General features: G+C 46.6%; 1 protein-coding gene across 3 annotated transcripts in view; it reads right to left on the bottom strand.

Moving 5' to 3' along the window:
• The window catches only part of DNAAF1 (dynein axonemal assembly factor 1), a 288,119-nt gene that overhangs the window by 208,799 nt on the left and 56,214 nt on the right, over positions 1-23,106 (bottom strand). For all 3 annotated transcript variants that reach the window (XM_029608670.1, XM_029608669.1, XM_029608671.1), the window contains exon 4: positions 13,996-14,087. In XM_029608670.1, coding sequence (XP_029464530.1) covers positions 13,996-14,087 — 92 coding nt within the window. The remainder of the gene's footprint in view (positions 1-13,995; positions 14,088-23,106) is intronic.

The raw sequence follows: 23,106 nt of genomic DNA, 5'->3' as shown, positions 1-23,106 counted from the left end.
TTGAACGCCTTTAAGTCAAGGTGAACTTAGAAGGCGCTATGAATATCAGCAGCCATGAATTGAACTGCCGTGGATGTCACTGAGATCTTCAGGAGAAGTGGCGATGTAAAGGAACGTCCAAAGCCCACTTCAAGTTGTGATACAATAAAGGATCTTCTAATTTGATGTCTGAGAATAAGGTTGCCTCCTGCCCCTGAGTCCATCAGGGCAGGAGTCTGAACCGTAGCCGGTTGGCAGATCACGGAGACTGGAAGAGAGGGCGGAGGAGAAAACGCAGCATGGCCCAAGAACAGTCCTCCCGCAGGACTTAGGCGCGTCCGTTTCCCGGACAAATGGGGCATGTAAAGACATCATGGCTGGGCTGACCACAGTACATGCACACGCCACGTTTCTTCCGAAATCTTCTCTCCTTGAAAGTCAAGTGTCCACGACCAAGTTGCATCGGTTCATCTTTATCAGCAGTAGAAGTTACTGGAACCATCCGAGTAGTACTAGCCTGTTTCAAACCTGGTAACACCTTAGGCCGGAGTTCCTTAACCTTGTCTCGGAGCCGGTGATCAATCCCAGTGGCCAAGGCTATTAATTCGTCCAGCGAGTCAGGTGTCTGGCGAGCGGCCAGCTCGTCCTTTAAGCGGGTATCCAGGCCTCTGCAGAAGAGAGTCTTGAGACATTTAGGGTCCCAGCGAAGTTCCGCTGCAAGAGTCTTGAATTGTATAGCGAATTCAGCCAGTGATCTGTTGCCTTGCTTCAAGTCCACCAAAGCAAAACCGGCAACAGAAATACGAGCAGGATCATTAAAGACGGATTTAAACAAGTCCATAAATCCTTCTATGTCCTGCAAAATAGGGTCCTTGCATTCCCACAAGGTAGATGCCCACGACAGGGCTCTTCCATCCAAGTATGACAGGATTTGGTGTTCTTCGAAAGAGCCGTGGGAAATAAAGTTGGCTGTAAGGTGAAGTGCATGCAGCACTGGTTCAGAAAGCCCCGGGTCTTCTGGATTTCTCTGGAAAAGCGAATAGGAGTAGCCAGTGGTACAGCAGTCTTTAAAGTTACCTCCTGTAACTGACCTTCCTGATTAGAAGCTGTGCCTTATATCTTTTGTGTGTAGCTGATGAAATGCTACAGTAGGTTTCTCAAAAGTTTCTTGCTGCTCTGAGATGCGTTGGGCCAGGCCCGGTATAGCCTGCAAGGCAGAGAGATGTGCCGGATCCATGGAGTTAACAACATCCCATTGTAAGCCAGATCCACTGGAGTTAGCAATCTGATGTAAATCTGCTGTTATTTGGACTGCGGAGTTAACAATTTGTAGTATTCTCCACGAGGAGTTAACAATCTGATGTTATTGGCTCCTAAGGAAGGAGGAGTTGGCAGACTTGTAGTGTCTCAGATATCGTCTTGCTAAGGAGTTAGCAATCTGTAATGAATCTGATATAGTTGTGGGTGGATCCCTGGGCCGGTGGCAGATGACCACGCTCCCGGGAGGATATCCCGAGAGGGACCACCGGCTAGGCTTGAGTATGGAGAAAGCTCTGAGAGAGTGATGGTAACTCACAATTGTTTGTAGCAGCGATAGCTTCCAGGCAGTAGAGAATCTTCAGAGTGTCCAGGAACATGGGCCCTCGAGGAGAGAGTACCGGTTCCTATCTGTAATCTGAAAGTAAAGAAAAGAGCGAGGCCCCCGAGGAGCGGGTACCTCTGGTAAGTCTGAGGAGGCAGAGTAGCTTGGGGGAGTAGTCCGTAGGCAGCAAGACACATTCCCATACCCAACCCCTTGCTAACTCAGATAGCGAAATAGAGACCTTTAAATACTGGAAGCGGATGACGTCATCTCAGGGGGATGCCCCTGAGGTTCGCGCCCTTGCTGGTACTTCAATCAGAGCGCGCGCCCTAGGTCATCAGGCAACATGGCGGATCAGCAGTGTCAAGCCGGTCCAGGGACGCCGGAGGGAGATGGCATGGAGACGCCGTGGCAGCCAGCCATCCATCAGACCTGGAGGGAGTCGCCACAGAGGTAAAGAGGGCGGAGTGAGGGCATCGAGCAGCGACGCTCGCAACACCCAAGAAGCAACACGGAAGCCGATCCAACATAGCAAGAAAGCAACCAAATGAAAGTAGATCGTTGATATGGAAAATTTTATTATCACATGTGGAACACAATTGCTCGACTCTGGCCGAGTTTCACCCGCACGAGCTGGCTGACTCAGGGACTGCTTTCTTATGGTGAGCAAAACCTATTGAGTGCTTATTCACACCGTACTTTTCAAAGAGATTCAATTCAGCAGCAGGTGCAAAATTTAACTCGACTTACAAAAGGAATCTCAATTATGCGCCAACCGGCATTTCGACAAACTGGAAGTCAGTACTTAAAATACTCGGCCAGAGTCGCAATTGTGTTCCACATGTTGTGTTAATAAAATTTTCCATATCACTGATCTACTTTCGTTTGGTTACTTTCAGCTCCGATGGGACATCAATGATTTTAAGAATCCCATGCACTCCAACCTGGGATCTGGCAACTTCTTGGTCTCTACCTTTAAAAAGATCCCACCTTCTCAATGAATTTAGAATGAGAAAAGTCTTCCAGAGGCGAAGACGGTTCAGGCAGGGCATCTTGGGGTTCCGAAGGTATAGCTCTGGACGAACCTGGTGAGGGTATAGAAAAATATACCGGCTCTTGCCTAGGTCTTGAGCTTGTGGAGCTTAGATCACCACTTGCATCATCGTCCACCGTAATGTCCCGTGGGGGAGAAGAGGGAATAGAGTGTGACGATAAGGCCTTCTCTGATGAGTGGTACAGGTTGTTGACCCCTCTGAAGAGTCACAAAGAAGGAGTGCAGGATTCCCATTATCTGTGACATGGTCTGAGAGGCTGCAACTTCTATTTGAGGACTAGTAGAAGAACATTTTTTCTTCTTCTGCAGAGGCAGGGAAACTTCCTGGCCTGTCCCTGAGCTAATAGCCTCTTAGATTTAGATGGAGGGATTGCTGACAGCAAAATAGATGAATCTGGGTCTCTCCCCTGCCGAGAGAGGTCCCTGTCCGCACCATATGTCCTTCGTCTTTTTATTAATGATTCCTGGAGATAAGGCAGCTGCTTCTTATGTTCAGAAAGCCCCATATGGACACTGCCCATCGCTGAGGAGGAAGAAGACCTTTCTGAGACATGCAGAATGTCCACCTCCGAAGCCACAGAATCCTCAAGCTCACTCGGGATGAATATTATTTGAGGGACCAGTTGCCACGGTTCCTTAGAGCCTCCACTCTTGAGTATGCTAGGCTGCTTTCATTGTCTGCGTTGAATGGGCTGGTTCGTGATGACAGGATTTGTCCTTTGACTTTCACCTCGGAGGGGACTTCTTCGTCGACACATGCACCAATACCGTCTGCGTCGGTGTTGCCTCAATCGGTGCATACTTCTGACGCTCCATGTTGTGCGACACTCTATGTTGGGCACAGTGCGTCGTTCCAGACCATGCGTCGTGCATCATGCTTCATCAGGGCGTCAAAACTACATGTTGCTCCGGGTTCGACACACTCTTCTTCGATGGATGCGGTGTATGGCCGCTTATCATATTTTGCACCATTTCGCTTGACACAGTAGGGCCCTTTCGCAGTTTATCTCCCACGCCCTTACCTCCTGGCTCTCTAGGGGGCTTTCCTACCTGGGCCTTCCTGGAAGTCGGCTCCAATGATGATGCTCGCTTCTACCCCGCAGGTTTCTTGGGCTCCCCTGCCCGAAAAAGATTGCATGGAGCTATGAGTTGGGGCATACGAGCCGAAGGAGGCTCCCTCCAGCTCCTGGAGCCTGACGATCTTTTCGTCTTGCTGTCTCTGGGCCTTTGGGGACATCCTTCTACAGTCGCAGCAGAATGTCTGGTCATGGTCTGGCCCGGGGCACAAGTAGCAATATTTATGCCCATCTGTGACGGACATAATTTTGCCACATTGGCAATTCTTGAAGCCTGGGGTCTTTGGAGCTATGGTAGCACTTAAAAGTGCTTTTGGGGATTTACCAAAGTGAAGAAAAGAGAAGAGAAGAGAAAAAATTATGAAGAAAAAGTGCGAGAGAGAAGATCCTGGTAGCTGTGCAGGAAAAAACAGAACTGAAGCCATACAAACAGTTGCACGGGAACTGCTGCTCAGGCACGCAAAGCATAACTCTGATTCAACCCTTGCCAGCACAGGATGAGCCCTGGACCCATATTGCAACAAATTTTGTGGTGGACCTGCCACTATCCGGAGGTAACAATTCCATTTGGGTTACAGTTGACCGATCTTCGAAGATGGCTCACTTCGTGGCTCTCCCTGGTTTGCCATCAGCCATGGAACTTGCTAAGTTATTCATCAGTCACATCTTTCGCCTACATGGCATGCCTAAACATATAGTTTCTGACAGAGGAGTTCAATTTACAGCAAAGTTCTGGAAAGCCTTGTGTAAGAAATTTGATATCACACTTGACTTCACCTCTGCGTATCATCCCCAGTCGAATGGCCAAACTGAGAGAATGAATAGAACTCTCAAACAGTTCCTCCGTGCCTATGTCAGTTCACGACAGAATGATTGGGTTGAACTGTTGCCCTGGGCTGAAATTGCCATCAATTCGCATCCAGCATCATCTACTGGATCTACTCTTTTTGAAGTGGTCTACGGACGACAACCTTTATCACATTTACCACTTCCACTTTCCAATTCGTCCCCGGCAGCTCAATCTACTCCCAAAGATATACAGCAGTTCTGGAGAAAGACTAAAGAGATGCTACAAAAAGCAGGACAAAGAGCAAAGAAAGGCTGAGATGCTCACCATAGCAAGGCTCCTGAATTCCAGCCTGGCGATAAGGTATGGCTTTCTACCAAACATCTGAGACTTAAGCTTCCATCTGCTCAATTTGCTCCTCGTTTTGTCGGACCCTTTCCTATTCTCCGACGGTTGGGCTCACTCACGTGTAGTCTGAAACTCCCACCAGCTTTGAAGATTCATAATGCATTCCATGTTTCGCTGCTGAAACCGCTTGTTCTTAGCGAGTTTTCCACCAAGACACCTGAACCTACCCCAGTTGATGCAGAAGAAGACATCGAATACAAGGTTGATGCCATCCTTGATGTAAGAAAGAGAGGCAGAGTTTGGGAACACCTCTGTCATGGGAGGGATACGGACCAGAAGAAAACTCTTGGGAATCATTGGCTAATATCATGGATAAAGAGATGCTTCGTCAATTTCATCGATCGCATCCTCAAAAATGAGACCAGGTAGAGGGGTCTGGAGGGGGCCCTTTGAAGGGGGGTACTGTTGCGTCCGTCAGTCTCAGATGGCTTCGACCTCTGTGCCTCACCTTTCTTCCTTTTCTCTCCTCAAGCCTTGGGAAGATGGCTGCTGCCGCGTCTTCATGCCACTCTCTCCGGCGTCCCCCGATCAGCAAAGGTGATGGTGTTCGCCATGATTTTCCTGAGGGCGTACACCACCCACGCCTATATCCACATCATGGCGGGAACCTCGGGGGCATCCCCTCCGAGTGACGTCATCACATCCTGGTATTTAGCCTGCCCTTCGTTTGCTAACAAACTAAGTTAGCAAGGATCATATTTCGGATTGGATTGCCTCCGGTCTAAGCTGCTCTGCCGCTTCCTAGCTGCCGCAGGAAGTCCTCTCTGCCCTTCAGGGTATTGCATCGCTAACCTGGGTACTCGCTTCTCGGAGCCCTTCTGCTCTATTCCAGGTACCTATTTTGGGAAACCGGGTACTCACACCTCACGGGCCTTCTCTCCCTAATCTGGTGCCTGTCTCTGATCTACTTCTGCCTGCCAGGACTTCAACTATACAGCTTCAGCGAGTATTAGCTTCATTCTGTCTCACCTTCAGCTTCAGCACTCTGTGTCTACATCCGGGACCTGTCCCTGCTACGCTGCGCTGCTTATCATCTACTTGAGTGTGAGACTGGCCTCCTCTGCTGAGGACCCCTGGACTACCTCTGCTGGGCTACCTTCACTACTGTTCGCCCCTCGGACAGCACCACCAAGCTGTACAATAAACACAAATTTTCTGTGTCTGCGTGTATAAAGTCTAGCCTAGCAGGGGCGGATTGGCCTATCGGGGGATCGGGCTTACCCCGGTGGGCCGGTCGCTCCCATCACGTGATTTGTTTTGTTTTTTTTTTTTAAAAACTTCCCGGCCAAAGACAAGAAGAGGGTCTGCTGGCGCTGCGGCCCAAAGAGAAACCTGCGGGCAGGGCCAGTGGAAGCACTAGGCCTGGGCCTGGAGAGCCACAAGCAGTGGTATTCCAAGGGGAGCCAATGCCCCCGGGCACAGGGAGGCTCATGCAGCGCTGCGACAGGCAGATCGGCAGGGCCGTGGTGAGGCTCACATCACCACGGCCCGAAGAAAAAGATCGCATTTAAACACGCTGATGCTCCTCCTCCTTCCTGCCTGTACAGCCCCGGAAGTAAACGTTGCCGAAGCCACATGGGCAGGAAGGAGGAAGAGCATCAGCGTGTGCAGAAGAGGAGCAGCGCTTACGGGCTGCCGCGAATCCCAAGTCGCAACGGCCCGAGAAGAGGAAAAGGCCCGATAGCAGGGCCGCTGCGGCCCGAGAAGATCAGAGCCGCTGCATAGCCCATCCTGCGGCAACCCGCGAAGAGGAGGCCCAGAGGTGAGAGAGAGGCTGAGGGTCTGTAGAGTGTGTGTGTGTGCGTGCGTGTATGAGCTGAGTTGAGAGACTGTGTGTGGGAGTGAGGATCTGAATGTTTGCAGAGACAGCATGTGAGAGCCTCTGTGTGTGTGAGAGAGACAGCATGTGACAGTGAGAGCCTGTGTGTGTGTATGAATGATTGTATGAGAGAGAGCATGTGACAATGAGAGCCTGTGCTTGAGCAAGACAGCATGTGGGAGTGAGAGAGAGCCTGTGTGTGTGAGAGTCAGACAGCATGTGCCAGTGAGAGCCTGTGTGTATGAGAGAGAGAGAGAGAAATGCATGTGAGAATGAGAACCTGACTGTGTGTTTGAGTGAAGAAGATGGAGAGAAAAGAAACAGAAAAAAAGACAATATAAAAGGAATTGGCAAAAAAATAAGAAAGGGAATGTGGGGGAAAAAAAAGCCTGTGACCAACCAATTAGAAAACTAAGATCAGACAGCAAAGGCAAAAAAAAAAAAAAATTTACTTTTTAGTGATTGGCACATGTAATCTTTGGTAATGTACAAGAGTAGCACTTTCTCAATGTGGATCTCACAATATACGAGATCAGCATGGAGAAAGTGGAAGCCCATGGGGCCTGCACAGAGGAGGCAGCAGAATGGGCTTCAGTGTCAGTAGCAGCAATCGGCACCTCCCCAATAGCCATGTGGCAGCAGTGACAGTGGCAGCAGAGGAATGAGAGGGGTTCCGAGGTTGCTGGCAAAAGAAAGGGGGGTCTGCCTTTAGTGTGTGCATGTGTATGAATGGGACTTTGCCTGGGGGTATATGTGTGTGAATGCATGGGTGCCTGCCTGGGGGTCTGTGTGTGTGAGAATGAATGTGTACATGCCTGGGGGATGGGGAGGGAGTGGTATGAAAATAAATGGGAGCCTGCCTGGGGGTCAGTGTGTGTGTGTGAGAATGACTGGGAGCTTGCCTGGGTATGTTTGTGTGTATGTGAGGGAGCCAGTGAGTGTGAGAGCACGAGTGTGTATGAGAAAATCCAAGGGAGTAAGAGTTTGTGTGTGGAGGGGAAGAGAGTGTCTTAGAGCCTGAGAGTGTCAGTGTCAGTGAGAGTGAGAGGTTATGGTGGATATAAGAGCATGAATGTGTATGTATGTGACAGTGTATGTGTGAGAGAGAATGGACATGTGAGTATGTGTGAGAGAGAGAGGATAACCTTTCTCTCTCACACAGTGTGCTGCAGCAGTCAAAAAAGCAAACAGAATGTTGGGAATTATTAGAAAAGGAATGATGAATAAAACGGAAAATGTCATAATGCCTCTGTATCGCTCCATGGTGAGACCGCACCTTGAATACTGTGTACAATTCTGGTCGCCGCATCTCAAAAAAGATATAATTGCGATGGAGAAGGTACAGAGAAGGGCTACCAAAATGATAAGGGGAATGGAACAACTCCCCTATGAGGAAAGACTAAAGAGGTTAGGACTTTTCAGCTTGGAGAAGAGACGACTGAGGGGGGATATAATAGAGGTGTTTAAAATCATGAGAGGTCTAGAACGGGTAGATGTGAATCGGTTATTTACTCTTTCGGATAGTAGAAAGACTAGGGGGCACTCCATGAAGTTAGCATGGGGCACATTTAAACTAATCGGAGAAAGTTCTTTTTTACTCAACGCACAATTAAACTCTGGAATTTGTTGCCAGAGAATGTAGTTCGTGCAGTTAGTATAGCTGTGTTTAAAAAAGGATTGGATAAGTTCTTGCAGGAGAAGTCCATTACCTGCTATTAAGTTCACGTAGAGAATAGCCACTGCCATTAGCAATGGTTACATGGAATAGACTTAGTTTTTGGGTACTTGCCAGGTTCTTATGGCCTGGATTGGCCACTGTTGGAAACAGGATGCTGGGCTTGATGGATCCTTGGTCTGACCCAGTATGGCATTTTCTTATGTTCTTAATCCTCGACAATATCAGTGTGACTGGAAATCAAGATCTCCCACAGAAGGGGACAGCAGGGGCTTTTTAAAATCCTTATTAGCTTTAATTATTGAATATTATTTGATGTCTGCTCTTTTTGAAATATTTTATTTGTGTTATATACAAATTTTTGAAAATTTCCCTGAGTTAAATTACTGGAGGTTCTATTCATCTGCAGTTTTGAAATATATATTTTTAGTATGATTTTCCTATTGTGATGTTTTATAGTTCTTGATTTTATTAAGAACATAAGAAAATGCCATACTGGGTCAGACCAAGGGTCCATCAAGCCCAGCATCCTGTTTCCAACAGTGGCCAATCCAGGCCATAAGAACCTGGCCAGTACCCAAAAACTAAGTCTATTCCATGTTACCATTGCTAATGGCAGTGGCTATTCTCTAAATGAACTTAATAGCAGGTAATGTTTTATGAGGAATAATGGTATTTTCTGTTTTTCCATTGCTGCATTACATACAGTCTAACTTGTTGTGATTTCCAGTTCAGTTTGTCTGTGCATTTCTGTGTATATTTTATGGTCCCTTTATTCTGTATTTGGTGACTCACCAAATTGTATGTGTAATTGGGTATCCATGGGCCAGTATGGAGAAAAATCCCCCGGGCCACTATTTTCCCACAATCCGCCCCTGTAGCCTAGTACTGCGGTTCCTCATGGGGCTCCTCCCCATGGGAGTGGCCATCACCACAGTACCCAAGAATCCACTCCAGCACCTTACAACCATAACAAGTGGAGTGCCACAGGATTGGTTTTGGGACCAGTTCTGTTCAATATCTTTGTGAGAGACATTGCGAAAGGTAAAGTTTGTCTAATTGCAGTTGATACTAATATTTGCAACAGAGTGGACATGCCTGAAGGAGTAGAGAGAATGAAAAGTGATTTAAGAAAGCTTGAAGAGTGGTCGAAGACTTGGCAGCTGGGATTCAATTCCAAGAAATGCAGAGTCATGCATCTGGGGTGCGGTGATCCAAAAGAGCTGCATATGATGACCGCGTAAAAGACTAATGTGCACGGACTGCGAGAGGGATCTTGGGGTGATAGTATGTGGTGATTTGAAGGTAGCGAAACAATGTGGTAAGGCAATAGCTAAAGCCAAAAAAATGCTGGGCTGCATAGACAGAGGAATAACCAGAAAGAAAAAAAAGAGGTGATAATGCCCTTGTACAGGTCCTTGGTGAGGCCTCTCCTAGAGTACTGTGTTCAATTCTGGAGAACGTATCTCAAAAAGGATAGGGAGAGGACAGAGGCAGTCCAGAGAAGGGCAACCAAAGTAGTGTGGGGTCTGTATCAGAATATTTATGAGGAGAGGCTGAAGGATCTAAGTATGAATACCCTGGAAGAGAGGAGGCACAGGGGAGCTTTAACAGAGGCCGTCAGATACCTGAAAAGTATTAATGATGCATGTTCCTCAAATCTTTTCTGTAAGAAAGCAAACAGTAGAACTAGGGGGTCACGAAATGAAACTTTAGGAGGAATGACTCAGAATCAATGTCAGGATATATTTCTTCATAGAGAAGGTAGTGGATGTCTGGAATGCCCTTCTGCAAGAGGTGGTGAAGACAAAAACAGTAAACAAATTCAAAAAGGCATGGGATAAACCCTGTGGATCCGTAAAGGTTAGAGCTGGAAATTAAGTAAAGGGTGCACGGGTGCATGGGAGTAACCACATTGGAGCAGCAGCTACTACCCTAACAGAAGGCATGGGAATTACTACCCTTAACCAATTAGCTTACATGATTTTGATGCAATTGCAGCATCGCTCTCTGCATCGATGGCAGGAAGAGGAAAAAAGGGGAATTGGATTCAGACGACAGCCCTCACTTTTTACGGTTCAGGGTACTGATATGCAGACATTAGGGAAAAAGAACAGGTTTGCTTCTATGACCCAGTCCAAAAGGAAAGCGCATTTATGCAGCAGAGGCTGATTCTTTCTCTGCCATTCACTCCCATGTCCATGGCTGTGTCCGGACAAGGCAAAATATGTGGGAAATTGAATTCTGTCAGTGTGACCAATAATGTTGTTACCTTAAAATTGAATATAAATAGCAACCAACGATTAAAAATAGCAGGTATCTCTGGAAAGGAGGATATGGTACCTTATGCCCCAGCCGCACTGACCACAGTAGCACTGCCCAATCTTGTTTCATGTACATTGTTGAGCACATAAAATGGGCATAATCATTAATGTGAAAAAAAAAACCCAAAACCGCAGGAGTAGGTTGCTGCTATTGGTGAGTTTGGGATGGGGAGAGGTAGTGAGTGTGTGTGTGTGTGGGGGGGGGGGGGGGGGGAGGGTTATGTGTGTATATATGTGATGGGGCATATATGTGTGTATGTGAGGGAGGGCATATGTGAATGGGTGTGTGCAAGGGCAGAGAGGGGGAGGGGAAACAGCATGTCTGTGAGAGTGTATGTGGGAGGAAGAGAAGTGAAAGTGTGAATGAGCATGGGTGTGAAGTGTGAGGGTGAGTTGGCATGTGTGTGTGGAAGAGGTCGAGGAGCGAGCATGTGTGTAACTGTGTGTATGTGGGAAAATGAGAGGAGTAAAGATGTAAGTGAGCATGTCAGAGAATGAGGAATGAGAGTTAGCATGTATGAATGAGTGTGTGTGTGTATAAGTGATTGTGAACATGTTATTAGAATCTGTTATAAATCTGCTATGCTGATGAGTGGAGCAAGCAGAAGGGAGTAGCAATCTGTATGAATCGCTCCTCCAGAAGGGAAGAGTTAGCAATCTGTTGAATACGTCTCCAGTGAAGGACGAGTTAGCAAACTGTTATGCTCCATGGGCGGAGTAAGCAATATGTAATGGATCTGCTAGGGAGTAGCCATCTGATAAGCTCAGCTCCTGTAGAGGGAGTAGATAACAATCTGTTATCAGCGGAGTGCTTGGAGAGGGCACTCAGCTGCAGTAGAATGTAGAATGGTGGATCCTTGGGCCGATGGCAGATGACAGCGCCCCCAGGAGGATACCCTGAGAGGGACCACCAGCTAGGCTTGGGTATGGAGACAGACACAGATAATTATTTTATTAGACAGGTTAGTAGAACCACCAGAGGTGGCAGTAGTGAGCTTATATGCCCGGCAAGGTTGAAGTCCCTCAGGTACTGGAACCATGATCCAAGGGTTGCTGAGCTGTAGAGAAACTATAGATAGTGAGTAGACAGGGTATGCTGTATACATAGCCAGTACTTAGGTGATAACTCACATATCAGTCCTTTCGCACTGAGGATATCTCCCCAAGGCCTACTGCTCAGGAGGGAAAGGTTAGGTCGGCCGTCATAGTTGGTGATTCGATTATTAGGAATGTAGATAGCTGGGTGGCTGGTGGGCGAGAGGATCGCCTGGTAACATGCCTACTTGATGCGAAGGTGGCGGACCTCACGCGTCACCTAGATAGGATTTTAGACAGTGCTGGGGAGGAACCGGCTGTCGTGGTACATGTAGGCACCAACGACATAGGAAAATGTGGGAGGGAGGTTCTGGAAGCCAAATTTAGGATCTTAGGTAGAAAGCTTAAATCCAGAACCTCCAGGGTAGCATTCTCTGAAATGCTCCCTGTTCCACGCGCAGGTCACCAGAGGCAGGCAGAGCTCCGGAGTCTCAATGCGTGGATGAGACGATGGTGCAAGGAAGAGGGATTCAGTTTTGTTAGGAACTGGGGAACCTTTTGGGGAAGGGGGAGTCTCTTCCGAAGGGATGGGCTCCACCTTAACCAGGGTGGAACCAAACTGCTGGCGCTAACCTTTAAAAAGGAGATAGAGCAGCTTTTAAACTAGAACAAAAGGGAAAGCCGACAGTCGCTCAGCAGCGCATGGTTCGGAGAGAGGTATCTTCAAAGGATACTAATGAAGCATTAGAATTTGGGCATCCTGACAGTGAGGTTCCACTAATATGAAAAGTAGGCCAAGTGCCTGTAACTAAAAACTCACCTGAGCTAAAAAATTCTAACTTATCCCTATCAATTAAAAAGCAGAATGAAAATACAAACAAAAAACAAACTTTGAAATGTTTGTATGCTAATGCCAGAAGTCTAAGAAGTAAGATGGGAGAATTAGAATGTACAGCAGTGAATGATGACATAGACTTAATTGGCATCTCAGAGACATGGTGGAAGGTGGATAACCAATGGGACAGTGCTATACCGGGGTACAAATTATATCGCAATGACAGAGAGGAGCATCCAGGAGGCGGTGTGGCGCTTTATGTCCGGGATGGCATAGAGTCCAACAGGATAAACATCCTGCATGAGACTAAATGCAAAATTGAATCTTTATGGGTAGAAATCCCTTGTGTGTCGGGGAACACTATAGTGATAGGAGTATACTACCGTCCACCTGGTCAAGATGGTGAGACGGACAGTGAAATGCTAAGAGAAATTAGGGAAGCTAACCAAATTGGTAGTGCCTGTAATAATGGGAGACTTCAATTACCCCAATATTGACTGGGTAAATGTATCATCGGGACACGCTAGAGAGATAACGTTCCTGGATGGAATAAATGATAGCTTTATGGAGCAATTGGTTCAGGAACCAATGAGAGAGGGAGCAATTTTAGATCTAATTCTCAGTGGAGCACAGGACTTGGTGAGAGAGGTAACGGTGGTGGGGCCGCTTGGCAATAGTGATCATAATATGATCAAATTTGATTTAATGACTGGAAGAGGAACAGTGTGCAAATCCATGGCTCTCGTGCTAAACTTTCAAAAGGGAAACATTGATAAAATGAGAAAAATTGTTAGAAAAAAACTGAAAGGAGCAGCTACAAAAGTAAAAAATGTGTGTGGTCATTGTTAAAAAATACCATTCTAGAAGCACAGTCCAGATGTATTCCACACATTAAGAAAGGTGGAAAGAAGGCAAAACGATTACCGGCATGGTTAAAAGGGGAGGTGAAAGAAGCTATTTTAGCCAAAAGATCTTCATTCAAAAATTGGAAGATGGATCCAACAGAAGAAAATAGGATAAAGCATAAACGTTGGCAAGTTAAATGTAAGACATTGATAAGACAGGCTAAGAGAGAATATGAAAAGAAGTTGGCTGTAGAGGCAAAAACTCTCAGTAAAAACTTATGTTCTCCCTAGAAAAAAAGTATGTGTGCTGTGGGCAGTGTGTGAATTTTCCCCCGGGAAGGGAGGGGACAGCAATTTTCAAAGTTGTTTTTTTTCCCCACAGATAAACAACTATTTACCCAAGGAAATCCTTTCAATAATTGCCCTCATTACAGTACAGTCTTACCTGAAATGCAGTGGGTTGTAGATGCTCAGTGTCAATATGAAGGATTCCACAAGGGTGAAAAATATATGAATGTCTCTTTATCCTCCAATCAGAGACAATGTTTCAGAATATATTTATATGTAAAGTCTTACCTTTAAAATGTAAGTACAGGGTGTCATTCAAATATGGAGTCAAATATAACTTTTGCTGTTTGCAGTGGTCTCGCAGGAACTTTTTAGTCATCCTAAAATATTAATAGGATGTACAGTATGAACTTAGTGATACCAAACCAATTAGAACTGCTCTGGAAAATAGAAAGCATATATAAATTACAGCTTTTGAACAGCTGAAATGACATTTCTTAGCCTTATGTTAGTAACAGTAAAATGCACAAAAGCAAAGTCTGCTCTCACATAATTTCAACTTTCAAAAAAGCTTTTTACAAGTTTTTTCACTTAGAAAATAAAATTTGGCTTAAGAAACAATATTTGACTTAGTAGGCTAAAATTTATGATAAAACATTCCTTAAGTAGCCTTCTATGGGAATTAATATGACATAGAAAGTGCAGGAGGAAGATTCTAGAGGATAAATTTAGGCTTCTAGATAGTAAACTAAAATTCAGAACCTCTAAGTTAGCATTCCCTAAATTGCTCCCAGTTCCACACACAAGACCCCAGAGGCATGCTGAATATTGAAGTCTCAATGCATGACTGAGAGACAATGGTGCAGGGAGGAAGGCTTTATATTCATTGGGGCAGATTTTAAAAGCCCTGTGCGCGTAAATCCGGCTGGATTTACGCACGCAGGGGGGTTATGCGCGTCGAGCCTATTTTGCATAGGCTCGGCGCCGCACACAAGCCCCAGGACACGCGTATGTCTCGGGGCTTGAAAAAAGGGGCAGGGCCGGAGCCTCCAGGCACAGCGGCGCAACCTACGCCTGCCCGGAGGCAGGAGCAACTTATAGGATAAAGGTAAGGGTGGGGGGTTAGGTAGGTCCGGGGGACGGGTTAGTTAGGGGAAGGGAGGAGAAGGTGGGGGGGGGGGGGGGCAGAAGGAAAGTTCCCTCTGAGGCCGCTCCGATTTTGGAGCGACCTTGGAGAGAATGGAGGAAGGCTGTGCGATTTGGCGCACGCAAGTTGCACAACTGTGCACCCCCTTGCGCGCGCCGACCCTGGATTTTATAACATGCGTGTTCCCGCGTGGCCCATTAGGAACTGGAGAATGTTTTTAGGAAGGAAGGAGTTTATTCTGACGGGATGGATTCTACTTTCACCAAAATGGAAACCAGTTGCTGATATTAACATTTGTGTTTGAAGAAACCAAGAACCAAGAAAAATATAAACAATCACCTGATGTGCAATTATCATAAGCACACATAAAAGGGATTTTATGGGATTGGAAAGAGACTGAACCTCCTTTTTTTTTTCTGGAGGTTGTTGAATCTACTGCATAATCTAATGTAGGGGTGGCCAACACCAGTCCTCCACTGTATGCAAATATCTCTTATACATATTCATTATGGAAAGCCTGAAAATCAGACTTGTTTGTGGCTCTTGAGGGCTGAAATTGGCCACCCGTGATCTAATGCAAAGGAAGAAGCTTGAATCACTGGAAACACCTGGCTAGAAAAAGAGGTTACTGGAAATTTAGAATAATTACACTCACTCTCTCTCTCGCAGAGCTCATTGTGAAGTTCTTAACTACCCCTAGTGTGGGGAGATATTTTTAATATAACTTAATATACTGTGAAGTGCGCTGTCCCAAATTATAACCTGTGAAGAGATTATATATATTGGGGGGGGGGGGGGGGTGCAGGGTGGGAAGTGTTAAAATGTTTTGAAAAACCCTAGACTGTATTTGGCATACTTGTTTTTGTCCATTAAACATGCTTTCCTAATAAATAATTTAGAGGCTTTCCCTTTAAGTCTCAAAGCCAATATATCAAACAAGATTACTGCTGGAGTAAACCTGAGTGGTGCTATCATTTAAAAAGGAGCAGCTTTTAAACTAGATCAAGGTGGAAAAAGTCAACAGCAGTTTAGAGCCACATAGTTCAGAGCAGGATATCCACAAAGGGGATAGCCATTTAAAGAGGGGAGTTAGATTGCTCTGATAATAAGGCTATAGGAAAAACCGACTCCAAATGATCTAAATCAACTTGTAGTAAGCAGGTTGTTAAAAAGAATATGTTTAGGTGTCTGTATGCAAAAACGAGAAGTCTAAACATAAGATGGAAGAATGAGAGTGTATGGCACTAGATAAAGATGGTGACATAATGGCCAGGCCTGCCCCATCCCGCGAGATTTCGTGCCGCTGGCCCTGCCCCCCCTTCATCTTGCGCCGCCGCCACCGGCCCCCCCCTGCAGGCAGCCCCCCCCCTGCAATATTAATCGCCGCTGGCCCCGCCCCCCACTGGGTATTTGGCGCCGCCGGGCCCCCCTCCAATCGCCTTCCCCTGCGGCCCCCCCCCCGCGCTAGGTTTCCGGTCCACTCGGCGCCCCCCCCGGACCCGCATGCCCCTCGCCGCCGCAGTTCTGGCCCCAGCTCCCCACATGGCCACGCGCCGCCGCCGTTCCCCCCCCCAGCCCACGTGGTCAGCAGGCGCTGGCCGCCTGCCATGCCCCCACAGCATCGACCCAACGCCGCTCAGTCCCAGCACCCCCCCCCCCCACCTTTCCTGGCTCCCCCCATGGCCTCCGCCGACTAAATGTTTTCTGGCATCTGCTCATTTAATAAAGTAGATAAAGGGAAAGCATGCCCATAGTGTGAGGCGGCTTACTTGCTTTCCTGAATGCAGGTCCCCCTCAATAGCTGTAATTGATTAATAGAGGCCCCCGCTCCCAATCACCACCTGCCCCTCCCAGCCCCCCCCTCTTTCTACCAGCCGATCCCTCCCCCCCCCCCCCCCGCCATCTGACCTGGCACCCCCCCTTTTTTGCCCGTCCCCTGCATTCCCCGCCAGGCTTAGCCATCCCCCCCCCCCCGGTGCGCCCCCGCCAGATTATTATATATTCACACTGGCCCCAGCTCCTACTGCTTCACTAGCTCCCATGCTTATTAGTTACATGCTGCCCCCAGCCCCTACAGCTCCAATAGGTCCAACACTTGGCAGCCAACCCCATGTACCCCCCCGTTCACTACATAATCGCTGCAATAGCCCCCACATTTTCCGCCATCCCCATGTATCCCCCGCTGTTAACTCCATAAATAGCAACCATACCACCCCCTCTCAGCCTCAAAAATTTTAATGCATTTATAGCAGGGCCAGAGCGAGCCTGGCTTGGCTCGCCCCCCCCCCCCCAACCCCTGGCCCCCCCCCAACCCCTGGCCCCTCCCTTTACACTGTTTGGCCGCCCCCCACCACCAACCCTATCCATATAGGTTCGATCATTGGCAACAAACTTCCACCCCCCACCCCCGGCTGCATTCATAAACTACACCAGGTTCCTGACTCCCCCTCCCCCCCCTCGATTATGATCTATCACACAGCATGTCGGCCACTCATCCTTCCATGGCCATCAGCTTGGCCACACCACAACTCGCTATGCTAGATCACAAGCAGGCAAAGAAGCAAGGCCATGACGCAGAAGAACAAAAATCACAAAGCGGCGTCCAGGCGACAACCGCACAGCATCAGCCACTTGGGCTGCTATGTCCCTGCGCAATGCCCATTAGATAACATCGATGCAAGAACAGAAAACGATCTACAATAGGTCATCAAGCGCTGGCCGCAGCAGCGATCCATGGCAGTCAGGGTGAAGTCCCTACTGGCAGGGTTAACTCAAACCGGCAGCCCGTTCCCCCCGCAGTGCAACGAAGCACCTGTTGGCCCACATCCAAGTGCAGCTGTCAGCACCCATATTCCTGCGCATCACTCGAGCGTCAACGAAATAAACTGGCACCCACAAGTGGGACAGAACTGTGAGTACTATGTTTTAAACAGGGGCCAGGCTAATGCGCAGGTTCCACATCCGAAAGAGTAAATAACAGATTCACATCTACCCGTTCTAGACCTCTCATGATTTTAAACACCTCTATCATATCCCCCCTCAGCCGTCTCTTCTCCAAGCTGAAAAGTCCTAACCTCTTTAGTCTTTCCTCGTAGGGAAGTTGTTCCATTACCCTTATCATTTTGGTAGCCCTTCTCTGTACCTTCTCCATCGCAATTATATCTTTTTTGAGATGCGGCGACCAGAATTGTATACAGTATTCAAGGTGCGGTCTCACCATGGAGCGATACAGAGGCATTATGACATTTTCCGTTTTATTCACCATTCCCTTTCTAATAATTCCCAACATTCTGTTTGCTTTTTTGACTGCCGCAGCACACTGAACCGACGATTTCAATGTGTTATCCACTATGACACCTAGATCTCTTTCTTGGGTTGTAGCACCTAATATGGAACCCAACATTGTGTAATTATAGCATGGGTTATTTTTCCCTATATGCATCACCTTGCACTTATCCACATTAAATTTCATCTGCCATTTGGATGCCCAATTTTCCAGTCTCACAAGGTCTTCCTGCAATTTATCAGTCTGCTTGTGATTTAACTACTCTGAATAATTTTGTATCATCTGCAAATTTAATTATCTCACTAGTCATATTTCTTTCCAGATCATTTATACATATATTGAAAAGTAAGGGTCCCAATACCGATCCCTGAGGCACTCCACTGCCCCTTCCACTGAGAAAATTGTCCATTTGGATGCCCAATTTTCCAGTCTCACAAGGTCTTCCTGCAATGTATCACAATCTGCTTGTGATTTAACTATTCTGAACAATTTTGTGTCATCTGCAAATTTGATTATCTCACTCGTCTTATTTCTTTCCAGATCATTTATAAATATATTGAAAAGTAAGGGTCCCAATACAGATCCCTGAGGCACTCCACTGTCCATTAAGAGTCCTTCCTCGGCTTATGGATGAGAGTTATGTGAGTATTATTCATATATGCCGGGAAGGAACCAGAGGCTATTAAGGAGTTAAAGGTGTTTGTTAGAGGCTGTGCCACTAAATCCCCCAAGGTCTTATAAAATTCTGTGGTATAACCATTTAGCCCCGGGGCCTTAAAACATTTAGCTGATTGATGTTCAAGCGAACTTCCTCCTCTGTTATTGGGTCATTCAACCACGTCTGTTGTTCCCTAGTGAGGTAGGGAAGATTTAAATGGGCAAGAAATTGTTCATATACCTGCGATGCCATGGACCCCGCTGAATATAATAGCCTGAGAGTCATGCGCTCTAGAAATGTGTGTGAAATCCCTGGCCATGGGATGTAAGATGCGCCAGGCGTCCACTAAGTCTCCAAAAATTGTAAGCCTCGACCCTGTGTGCCTTCTCTACTACAGGCACTAGTCCTATCAAGCTGAGGATCCCGGATGCAATTAAAATCCCCCCCCAACAATCAAATCATGCTCCATATATGGAGTAAGCTGGTTATATAAACTCCAAAAGAAATCCAGACTTGGACTGTTAGGGGCATATACATTACAAAGTATAACTGGAAGCTGCGGTATTTCCGCTACCAGAATAAGATAGTGCCCCAAGGGGTCTTTTATTTCAGTTTTTATCTGGCAAGGGAGCCGCTTGTGTATCAAGATGGCTATGCCAGCCGATTGAGTAGATGCGGAGGCGTAATGGACTGCACCCACCCAAGTTTTTGTCAATTTGTGATGTTCTAAGTCTGTGAGGTGCGTTTCTTGTAGAAAAGTTATGTCAGTTGAGTGTTTCTAAGAATTGATAAAATCTTAGTTCTCTTAATGGGTGAATTAATACTGCACAGATTCCAGGAAACCACTCGTAAACCCTGAGAGGCCATCACAAGTGACCTCTAAGGGTCAGGAATATTGATAAGAGATAGTGAAGGAATATGGGTAGGAACCCTCCCAGCCAAGGCTCCCATTCACAGGAGGCAGTAACCCTTGACAAAGCCACACACAAAGAAACCCAAATATGCAATGAACCAACACCAGGCCACAGGAGACACCCTCTAGCAATATACCCCCCCCCCCAAAAAAAACCAAACTCTATCATTACCAAGTCCCAACACAGTTTAGAGGGACCCGCGGAGATCACCATAGTGCAAAACTGGATACTACCCCCCATCCACCCACTACATTAATGTTGACACAGGCCAAAAACAGGAGCTGCAACACAGAACCAAAATAAGACCTGAAAGGAATCCCCCGCATAGGAGCAATGGAAAGGATAAACAATCACCCCAGACCTACAACCTCCAGTGCCCCAAGATGGGTGTAGAGGCTCTGAATATGAGAAAAAAAATACTTCCCAAAACACCCAGGAAGCTCTGAATGCTCCACTGAGGGGTCAGCTGACTCAGTATTCCAATTATATAGCCCCTGAGGGATCGTACTCCATCAAGTAACAGTTCAAAAAAATAAATAGTGAACCTACATAGAACATGCGCCTTATACCAGTTTTGGAGGTGCCAGCAAGAAAAGCAGACTTGCAAACACTACAATGTCCCAGAACAAAAAAACTGGACAGCTGCTTAAGAGAGACAAACTTGCAGCCAGACACAGTTCCGCTCAGGTAGCTGCTTTAGTGGTCCTTCTAAGAGCTTCCCTCTCAGCGATATATCTTTGAACCACCTCCGGATCAGTGAACCAGCGGGGGCCAATGGGGATGTTCACTCTCAAGCATGCAGGATACACTAAAACTCCTTTTTCTCCCATGGCATAAAGCTTAGCACAAAGTGGGGCCATGATCTTGCGCTGCTGTGCCACACTAGCAGAGAAATCCTGAAACACCAGGATTTTCTGATTATCATGGATCAGTGATTTGCCCGATCGCAGTGTAGACAAAATCCCCTCATGTGCATAGTTGAGCACTTTAGCTATCACTACATTGGGTACAGTAGCGGTATCTTTTTTCTCCCAAACGAAGTGCCCTCTCAATTCTAAGGGGCCCGAGGGAGGAAGCCAGGCCCAGAGACGTAGGCAGCCACGTTTCCAGCATCGTTACCAATTCCTTGTCCCCAAGTGACTCAGAGAGCCCCACGAATCAAAGGTTAGAGTGGCGAGACCTGTTTTCTAGGTCCTCTAGCTGCTCTGACTGCCGAGCCACAGAAGTTTTCAGCGCCGCGATATCCAGCAGCATGGCCTGATGGCCATCTTGGAGATCAGATATGTGTTGCTCTGCATCGGCGAAGGAATCGCAACTCGTACAAAGATAAGGTGGTGGTAAGTTCCGTTAATTTCACTGAAATTATTAGTAACTCGGGGCGGATCGACTCCTATATGGCTACCTTGATCACGGCTAAAGCTGCCGCTGGTAAAGGCTCCGTCTCCCCTTCTCCGGCATCAGCGGCCTGTTCTGGCAGGCGCGCCTTCTCTCCCTCCCTTCACTTTTTCCTTGCCTTTTTGCATTCAGGACGTCATGGCACTGCTTCTGGGGACCCAGCAACCCTTCACAAATCACTCCAGTGATAAAGAAATAATTTCAGCGCATTAAGGAAGGACAGATGGGGCTAGATGCAGGTGGAGGCCTCTGACAAGGGAGAAAGACGTCTGCCCTCCCTTCACTGCATCACGTGATCTCCCACTTAGTATCATTTAAATGTTGCAACAATGCTGTATTATATGGAATTCTGTCTTGTATAACCACAGCCCCACATTTGTCCGCAGGCTGAATAACCAAATGGGGCGAATTCTCCAATGAGTGTAAAGCCTCAAGTAACTGATGTGACAAATTATGATGCCATCTGTGCTTACTGGCTTCATATTTGTTCAAATCCTGTATCATCAATTGTTGAAATGTTTTGATGAATGGATCACCAGGACCAGGAGGATTCCACACCGACTTGGGATGAACCATGGACAGATCATTACTGTCACAATGGGAGCTATTTGAAAAGAAAAGTTTCAAATTTAATTTGCATACAAAACGTTGAATTGCAATTCTTGCCTCGAATGGTGAGTGTGCTGTAGTTGGTACAAATGACAACCCATGATCAAGCAATTCAGATTGTGACGAGGTAAGCATTGTAGATGATATATTTACCACTGCTGATCCTTCTTTGATTGAGTTTGGGTACTTCTGGTTTGATTGACTGATCCTTCTGGGTCCATGTAACGCCGTCGCCCTCGGTACAAAGTTTGTGTGCCTCTTCCCCCTCGCTGTGGTAAAAAATTACCACGATCTTCTACATCCTTGTTCTCCATACCAGTGCTTTCTAGATCCTCAGACTCACTCGAGTTATCATCCGAAGAAAAATTGAACCGAACATTTTTTGTGGAAACATGATTGTTCTTCATTCCCCACCAAGTGTAAACTCTCTCCATTTCATAATCAGCTTGATCACATTTAAACTTGTTAATCTTTATATCCTTAATTGCACCCTTGAATTGTTCCAGCAAATCTTTAAATCCTTGCAATTTTTCTTCAAATTTAGCTAACTCCATCTCTTTTTTAATTAATTCAACTTGATCTTGTATTTGCAAAGTCAATTCTGTACTGAATTTCTTTACTTGGCCCACAATTAACAACATTAAATCGAGAGAACATTTATTTAATATTGCAATCCAAGTTTGCATAAGTTCCTTGTTCTCAGTAAATAACATGGGTTCTTTTTGTATACACAAACCCCTGGGAATAATCTGTTGCTTGATGTACTCAATTAATGTGGTGCCATGAAACTCAACCCAAATTAATTTCTTACTCAATCTCAAAAACTCATCCCACGAGGATTCCTTAGCAGGTGTATCAGTGTTAGAAATCAACGACTGTTGTAATTTGATGTCAGCAATGTGTGCGTCTGAAAAGCTAAATATTTGTTTCCACGCTTCCATTGTATACACCAGTGTCTATGTGCAAACAACGTGAAAGACCAGTCAACCACACAAATGTAAATCTTATGGAGGGATTCATAATATAAATCAACTATCTCAATTATATTACCTCACTTGGGGCTGGATTTTCTAATATTGCAGGGATTACTGAATCCCGGCGGTAATGGGGGGCGGGCCTGTGAAAGTTATCGATGCCGGCTTTCGCTCCCAATAGCGCCTTCGTGAAAGGTGGTGCTATTGGGCGTGCTACTGGTGGCGATAACGGGTCTTACCTTATCGCCGCCAGCGAAGTTTCCGCAGTGTCCGCCCCGACGCCGCCTCTTCTGGTGCTGACGCCGCCCTGACTCCGCCCCTATGAAGCTATCGCACGCGAAAAGTCCCTTTTCATATGCGATACGCTAAGAAAATGACCCCTTGGTCATTACTCAAAATTTAATTGGTTAAAACCA

Source organism: Rhinatrema bivittatum, chromosome 7 (genome assembly GCF_901001135.1).
Source record: "Rhinatrema bivittatum chromosome 7, aRhiBiv1.1, whole genome shotgun sequence".
Classification (NCBI taxonomy): domain Eukaryota; kingdom Metazoa; phylum Chordata; class Amphibia; order Gymnophiona; family Rhinatrematidae; genus Rhinatrema; species Rhinatrema bivittatum.
The sequence above is the reverse complement of the archived record's forward strand: the minus strand, read 5'-3'. Positions and strand labels throughout refer to the sequence as shown.